Source organism: Gavialis gangeticus, unplaced genomic scaffold (genome assembly GCF_001723915.1).
Source record: "Gavialis gangeticus isolate Ggan-Ray unplaced genomic scaffold, GavGan_comp1, whole genome shotgun sequence".
Lineage (NCBI taxonomy): Eukaryota > Metazoa > Chordata > Crocodylia > Gavialidae > Gavialis > Gavialis gangeticus.
Window position 1 is genome coordinate 66,676,744 of NW_017728993.1, and position 8,598 is coordinate 66,685,341.

At 43.0% G+C, this 8,598-nt stretch overlaps 1 protein-coding gene across 1 annotated transcript in view; it reads left to right on the top strand.

Annotated features, from left to right (window-relative positions):
* Positions 1-6,293: 6,293 nt before the first annotated feature.
* Positions 6,294-8,598, top strand: part of METTL11B (methyltransferase like 11B) — a 20,739-nt gene continuing 18,434 nt past the window's right edge. Inside the window, exon 1 of the mRNA XM_019528380.1 lies at positions 6,294-6,496. Within this exon, the coding sequence (XP_019383925.1) occupies positions 6,343-6,496 (154 nt within the window). The 5' untranslated portion in view covers positions 6,294-6,342. The remainder of the gene's footprint in view (positions 6,497-8,598) is intronic.

Here is an 8,598-nt window from a genome sequence, read left to right on the forward strand (position 1 = left end):
TCAGGAGGTCATCTAGTCAAACCCCTGCTCAAAGCAGAACCATTCCCAGCTATGTCATCGCAGCCAATGCTTTGTCTAGTCAGGTCTTAAAAATGTCCAAGAATGGAGGTTCCACCACCTCTCTGGATAACCTGTTCCAGTGCTTTACTGTTCTCCTTGTAAGAAAGTTTTTCCTGCTATCTAACCTAAACTTCCCTTACTGCAACTTGAGACCATTGCTCCTTGTTCTGTTATCCACCCCCACAGAGAACAGTCTCACTCCATCCTCTTTAGGAACACCACTTCAGGTAGTTGAAGGCTCTTATTAAATCCCCTCTCAGTCCTCTCTTGTCCAAACTAAATAAACCCAGTTTCCTCAGCCTCTCAATTCATGTGTCCCAGCCCTCTATCCATAAGTCATGTGTCCCAGTCCCCTAAATTTTTTGTTGCCCTCCAGTGGACTGTCTCCAATTTGTCCACATCCTTTCTGTAGTAGAGGGCCCAAACTGGACACAGGACTCCAGATATGGCCTCACCAGGGCCAAATAGAGGGGAAAAATCATTTCCATCAATCTCCTTGCAATACTCCTACTAATGCAGCCCAGTATGCTGTAAGCCTTCTTCACAACAAGGGTACACGTCCTTGTGAGGTTCCTCAGTACTTGAGGTACTTTTGAAAATCCTACTTAAGTAATCCCATGGCCAAACTCCTGTAATAATCCACTTCCCCACAGAAATGCAAGCCGCAAGGGATGTCTAGTCAGTAGAGCTCTGGTGACTAGCAAAAGCAATGACCTTGTGATATGGCCACATTTATTTTTCCTAGCTAAAAAATTAGATGCAAACATATACCAATATTATTCAAAATATACCACTATCTCATGAGTCAAACCATTCCAAAAGGTGATGGCTCCATTTTACCCAGGTTTATGTAAATCTTGTACTCTCTAGAATCAGTAGCCCTGAATTGCTGATGAAGGCTGTCTGGAGAATTTTCCTACAATTTTCTTGCAGTGAAAAATCCTGTAGAAAGCCTCAAGCTTATCAGAAACATTCACAGTCATCTTCCAGCTCAAAGCGGTATGATAAAAAAAGGTAAACAACACAGCTCTCAAAAAGACAGGGAACTTCCCCACCTCCCCCTTGCTGCTTCCTTGTGCCTGTGCAGTCTGGTATCAGGTCAACCCACAGCTCCTCTAATTCAGTGTTGCTCCACGGAAATCACAAAACTAGGATCAAAAATAGAAAATTTTCAGAGAAAGTGTCTTCTTCCCTCAAAAAAAAAAGGTATTTTGTCTAAAACCTGAAAAATTTTGGCTGAAAACTGAAATAATTTTGGTTTCTGGTAGTTTTCAGCCAACATTTTTTAGATTGCTAAAACGATTCTTTCCATTTTTTTTAAATAAAAAGTGCAACTTTTCTATAGAAAACTCCCCTTGTGGCTCAACTAGGTCTACCCCTGGTTCTGGGGATGGGGATGGTAGAATAAGAATTCACACAGAGCTCATTTTAAAATAAGGAGACTGCTAAAATAATTCTGATTGCCTCTGCTTCTGGAAATCGCATCACATACCAGGCATACTGGATACAGAGCACAGTAAGGTATAGGGGAATGGGGGTGGGGAGGAGAGGGTGATATGGAAATTAACTCTTTATGGCCTGAGTGATACAAGAGGTTACATCTCACACTTTTCATCTTCATTCATTATTTTTACTTACTGTGGGCACATGGGGGCACTACTGTGCTCCAGAAGGAGACCCAGCATTGCAGCTCCATGTAGATAGGCAGGTATTTAATATTGTGAGAGTAACACCAGTTGCTGAGTTGTGTGTAAATTCATTGGTACCCAGACCAGAGGTACTGTATGAAAAATTTCCATGACACCTCAAGATGCATCTAATATCTTCATTTAAACCTGTAATTCTCAGCTGTCAGTATTTTAGCAAGAGACTCCTCCAGTTTTTTCACCAGCTTCATCTGCCATACACCTTATGTTCCAGGACCATGTTGTCTTAAAAAGAAGAGGGAGAAGGAAGCTGAAAAGAGCTCTTGCTTTGTTTACCCATTTAAATACATGCAGAATCTCATATTGGAGTGTGTTTTTCATCCTTTGCAAGCAAAGATGACCACAGCCAGTTGGGGGATGAGGGGGAGAGAGAAAGGAAGCGGGAAAGAAAAAGGGAGAAAGAGAGGAAAAAGGAGAAAGAAGAGAGAGGAGTGGGGCAGAGGTTAGGTTGCATGGGTACACAGGTGACTTATAAGCCAAATCTTTGCCCTGAACAATCTGCTGCAGCAGGGGCAGGAGAGCGACCAGGTCTGGACATGAGAGGTCCTCGTTTTCTTGGCCACACGCTTCCTCGCTGCCTCTGCCATGTGCTGCTGCTTGAAGGCCAGTGCTCTGCTATGGACCAATGACCTCCAGGATGGACAGTCATGAGTGATGGTTCATGATGGTCACAAGCAATGGCTTTTGACTCCATACTGCCAAATGGAGTATTGGACTGTAGGTTGTTTGAAACATTTACTACATGCTTGTACAGTGCCCAGAACATTGGAACCGTGTGCCATTTGAGGCCATTTTAAGCTGCGAGGTGTACTGATGGTAATAATACCAGGGGGCACCATCAGGCAATGGAAGTTTTATATTTTAGTTACATTTTACAGGATATGTTTAGTTTTTGTTTCTGCAAAGAATACAGAGAACATAGCACCTTCTGTCTTTACAAGGAAATAATAGTTACCATCAGCAGTTCCTTCTCAATTCACATTCACTTCTAATCTTCAACAGTAATAGTAAGAATAGATTTGAAATCCCTGGTTCTGTTACATCATCCACTTCATAGATTATTCAGTGGTTTGATGCACCATCAGTGTGAATGGAGCCAAGTGGGAAAGCTTAGGCTGTAAGCACTTTGAGGCAGGGAGCAATTCTTGATGTCTGTAAAATGGGGTTCTGCCCTGTAAGTACTACTATAAAGTAGATAAATGAATAATGCTAATAACTACTTACACAACATGGATCTCAACATTTCTGTGATGGGCAGGGCTGTTTTGAATCACAACAGTAGTATGGTAATGACCTCCACAAAAGCCACTGTCCCCCAGAAACATTCATAGCCAACTTTTTGCTCAAAAAGTATGTTAAAATAATGTTAAGAATACTGTATAGCATAGCACTCAAAAGACAACAATTGCCTTTCATGACCTCTGCTTTCTTTGGCCTGACTATATCCTCAGAGAGTGTAAACTAGGTAGAAGGGAAGGTAGAGGTGCACCTTAAAGACAAACTGAATTAGAGATGCACAAGCTTTCATAAGCCACAGCAATTTTCATCAGATGCTGTGAAAGGACATGCATAAAGTAGGCTATCAAAACTAAATAGTGATTTAAATCCAAAAGATGGGGGTGGAAGGGGTGAGACATGACAGTGTGGAGACAGGCACAGGGGGTTGAAGAGAACAATAAAGTAGCAAACCTACAGCAAACCCATAGAATATAATCCAGGTAAAGGGATAAGAAATAATACTGTCCAGGACACTGTCAAATATATGTCCCTGTTTAGACCATACTTAAACCAATCCAGTCTATTTATGATTTTGTTTTCTGCAATTTTGCATTCAAGTCATTTTTTAAAATTCCATTGTTTAAGAACAGCTATTCTGAGGTCAGTGATGGAAAGTCCAGGAAGTATAAAGTGTGTTGCCACAGATTTTGTGCATTTCTGGACTTGATGTCAGCTTGGTGTCCATTCATTCTGTCATGTAGGGATTGCCTTGTCTGCTGTAGAAAGCAGAGTGGTGCTATGAACATATGATGCCATATATGACATTGGTAGAGGAGCAAATTAATTAATCTCAGGCGTTATAATCCATGTTATTTGGTCCAGTAATGATGTGGTCTGGGTTGATGAGGGGCTCATCTGGCATCTGGGGGCATTGCAAGGCCTTGTACCTAAGTGAGACTAGGTAAGCTGGAGAGATGTTGTTTATTGTTAGGGGCTGTGTGTAACCCAGGACATATTTATCCTTCATGGCTAGATTGAGTATGTCATTCTTTTCCAGGAGGGTTTGGAGGAGGAGTCATTAATAATGACATCCCTTGCAGCTTTCCAGGAGGAGTCATTAATAATGACTCATTAATGAAGTGCACAAGGTGTTCAAGCTGGGGTCTTTAGATGACACCCAGTATAGTTTCATTGGAGTCACAGACCTTGGACTCTATGGAGATGCCTTCATAAGACCAGAAGAGCACATAACATGAATGCCACAGAAGTGGCTGAGATCCACTCCTATACAGAAAATGGGAGATCAATGCATATTTTGACTTATTATGAGTTTAACATCATAATACACTATTTAAAGTTTAAAATATCTAGGAATTCCTGGATTTGGATTCCCACAAAGCCAGTGTTCCACTAAGGATTGTATAGCATCCTGCCCCAGTGCCATCCCAGATATTGACTCAGATAGAAAACCCAACCAGTTGGGTTTCAATACTAAATATCTGGAAGTATCACTATCTTTAGTAAGAGAGGTCACCTTGCTGCCCATTGTGTATTGCCATGGGGGAGCTTAAACAGAAGTGTTAAGTACATAACAGGTGGGTTCTGAGTTAAGTAGCTTCCTTTGTCAGCTAGCTGCGAAGTCATCCTATCTAACATCTCTCTGAAGTGGAGGAAATACTGCTGTCCAGGACACTGTCAAATATATGTCCAAAAATAGACAAAAGAAATATAGAGGGCCAAATTCCCCCTTGGTGTGGGTTCAAGAAAGTGAAATGAGTTATAACAGGGGTGATTCCGGCCCAAGATATTCAAGGCTAAGTTAGAGAGGGCCCAATTCTGCTTTGAGTAACATCAATCTGCTTCCCCTAACTGGAGGCAGGATTTGGGTAGGATTATTCCATGCAGTGGTTGACATTAGAAACGCATGGCCATGTCCAGATGAGCATGGCCATTTGTTTCCTTGGGGACAAGTGTGTGCTGCTGCTATTTGTCCCTGGGGAAAGCCTGTGCCATGCATGCTTTTGTGTGCAGCAGGTTATCTTGGGTGGGGTAGAGGAAGCTGGGGCCAGCAACTGTGCTGGCCGCAGAAGCCTTACCTGGGATCCTGGGGGTCTTGGGGAGTTGCATCCGTGGCACTCCTGCAACTGTGAACCCGGCTGGCAGCTGGAGCATGGCTCTGGCAGACCAGGCTTTGTTTTTGGGTGGCATGTGCTGCCACCACATGTGCCACCCCACTTTTTTAAGGCACAGGTTTTTTTGACCCTGGGATCTCCCAGGGTCTACCCTCCTCTCTCCCCTCCACCCCTCTCCCTTGCTGCAAGATAGCTGTATGGGGAACTCCTGTATGTGTGGTGTGTGGCACTGCAGATGGGTCTGGGGCACCACATACTGCACATCCACGCTCGGCTGGATGTGGCCTGTGAGATTCACTCAGCTGGAGAAAGCACTTTGTGGGTAAGCTAGAAAGAGGCTTTTTCACAAATGTCTGGCAAGATGCAGAGAAAGAAATGTGCACTCCTGGTGTGTCCAACCTTAGGCTTTGACTACCCCTTGGGAAATCATTCACATTTGAAAGCATGCTTTTGCCTAACATATTATTAGACATTGCTTATGTAGCGCAGACAAAGACGGTGGTGTAAAAGGTGGCAACCCTATCCACACCAGATCAGACATCTGTCATATCACGGCCTAATATATGCAGCCCTTCTTCCAACATATGGCACACATTAGTCTGTAAATATAAAATCCCCTGGAAAATTGAGTGTTGGGGTACTTATTAAAATTTTCAGAACTGAGGAGGTACTTGCTACTTAAAAGGTTGAGAAACACTGGTTTATGCTGCTTTGTTCTTGAGCTAACCCCCAAAAGGATCTATGGACAACAACCCCATTCTCTCTCAGCCTTCATTTTCTAAGTTAAAAAAACCCATTATTTTAGGACACATCTATACCATCTCCAGAAACACTGCTATGAAGCAATACCTGCCCACTTGCTCTTGCTTAAAGGACAATGTCTGTGGCCCTTTGAAGTAGAAGCTACATAGATTTAAAAAACTAATTGGATTAAATCAACCCTTTTGGAGGCAGATATACTTTTACCCTAGCTAAGCAGTATCCTGCTTTGGGTTTTTATCACTTCCCAGCACCTGCTAGCTAGGAGCATGACACTCCAGAGATTATTCTTGGCAAGTGCCAGAAGAGAGCACTTCTCCCTCCTCCATTCCCCTACACAAACCCCAATATAGAATGACAGAGGGCTGCTGCCGTTTAAATTACACACTCTCAGCCTCTTTTGAAGGACAGTTCCTGCTCAGAGCACCATCCAGCCAACTCCCCCTCTTGCAAAACTTATCATTATCATGGAGTATATGGGAGCACATTTAGCTTTTAAGTCACGCTGGCACAAGACAGATGAAGAACTCTGTCGACACAGCATGTCTTTTATCTTGCACAAGGCTATTCAGACTGACTTCTTCCAGAGTTACCTCTATCTGCTGGAGAAGCTTTCCCTGGGTGAGTAACATGAGTGTGCATGTCCAGTTCTGAAGGCATTGTGCAAGATGCCAGAATACAAACAAATTATAGTAAATAATTGCTTTGTGAAGTCCTATCAGAGTTACTGAAGAGCTATATAAATCCCAGAGTCAGTTTTATTCTTCAGCATCCATTGATGTGGCACAGTTTATTATACATCATTGCCATAATGGCAGCATAGAGTGGTCAGATGGATGGAGGAGATAAATTTAGGTTTTAGGTGCTACTTCTTTTGCTACCCTTAAAAATGTATTGAGCTGCTAGGAGTTCAATGGTGAAAAGCTGTATTAGAAACATGAAGCCTTGATTTCTGGTTCTCTGATGTCCCAATTTGTTGTCTTTTAATAAATCAATAGCTTGTACATAAGTGATTCTTCTGAGGGTGCAAAAGTGCTGAAGAAAGGTGGAGGTGATTTTTCACCTACATTCTGTAATCACAAATCTCTTCAGTAAGTCGTGTAGTACAGTTATTGACTTGGTCTGAAAATACTTCTGAAAGAGTTCATTTGTGGCCAAATTCTAGCAGGGAGCTGCTGGATACAAAATATTGAGTCATGTAGGCACAGAAATAGGATTTAAGGTCTATTTGAAAACCTGGCTGTGACTTCTCACAAGCCACAAATCTTCTCAGAACAAAGCATCAAAAAGAAACCAGGTATTGTTTTGGACAGTCACTTCCCTGATTGCATTCTGCTGAGTATACCGAATGTTAGAACCATAGGACCTAGAGATGGAAAGAAGTTGTTAGGTCCCATCTTGTCTGCCATGCTGGCCAGATTGTTCAATACAGGATAATCTTGAAGGCTTTGTTCACATTCAGAGAAACATTTAGGGCAGTAGATCACATTAGCTGATCATATGCAATTGCCTTTGATACCAGTGCAAATTTTGCTGAAGATCCAGGGATTTAAACATCTCTTACAGAATGGAACCAATTTTGTGTTTTGCAACATTTCTATAAAAATGCAAGGAAAATTTGAAATCATCTGAAGGCTACCATGGAAGGTAAACTCTCTCCAACCCAGTTACTGAGAAAAGGGGTAAAAAGAAGGAAAGAAAGAAAGATTTTCTTAGTTATTGGCTTCCATAATCCCCAGAAGTTCATGAAAATGTTAGCACCTTAATTTTAAGGCTCAACAAGGCTTTTAGGATTATCTCGTCTGACCTCTTGCATAACACAGGGCAGAGAATTCCACAACAAGTTGCTGCATCAAGGCTGTAATTTGGGGTCAGACAACAATGTATCTTTGGACAGGCAAAAGTGTATCAAATCCTGATGTAAGAGCTCCAAATGACTATGAATCCACCAGGCTGAATGTCTGAAACAACAACATGGTAAGTTGTTCCAAGGGTTCACCCACTATCACTGTTAAAAAACTGTCTTAAGGGTATTTCTGGTCCAAATCTATCCAAGCTTTAACTTCTAGGCACCAGGTCTTGTTATGTCTTGGTCTGATAGGTATCTTGACCTCGCCTACATACTTAAAGGCTATAACAAGTCACATATTTTTTCTTTTACATCTTACTCTCTCATTCTCAGGCAGATCCTGAATCATTCCTTCTCTTCTTCTCTACAACCTTTGCACTGCATGACTGTCTTGTCAGCATGTCCAGTTTAGTAACTGCCTCTTGTTATGGTCTCTTATGTGTGGGGAGAAAGGGCAGTGATGTCAGTAAAATGGGGCAAGTCTAAATGTCCAGATAGCATTATCATTTCAAGTTTAGTTTCATTGTTGACATATAGGGTGTGCACGTGGGTGCACGTGCACCCCCAGAGATTGGCAGTGCACCCCCTGCAAAAAGTGCCTCTGACACTGCTGGTGGCACCTGTGGGCAGTAACTGCTCGTCACCCCCATCTCGCTGCTGACACTGCCCTGATCACCACTGGCTGCCGCTGCTACTGCCGGCGGCGTCTGCAGGTGGTTGCCAACTGCTGGTCAGTGCTCGCCACCCCTGCCCCTCCCACCCACCACCGACAGTGCTGCGGCTGCCTGGGAGCTCACCTCTTGCTGCCGCTTTGCTCCCACTGCCAACAGCACCGCTGCAGCCTGTGAGAGTTTGCTGTGCCCCCCCCCCCCCC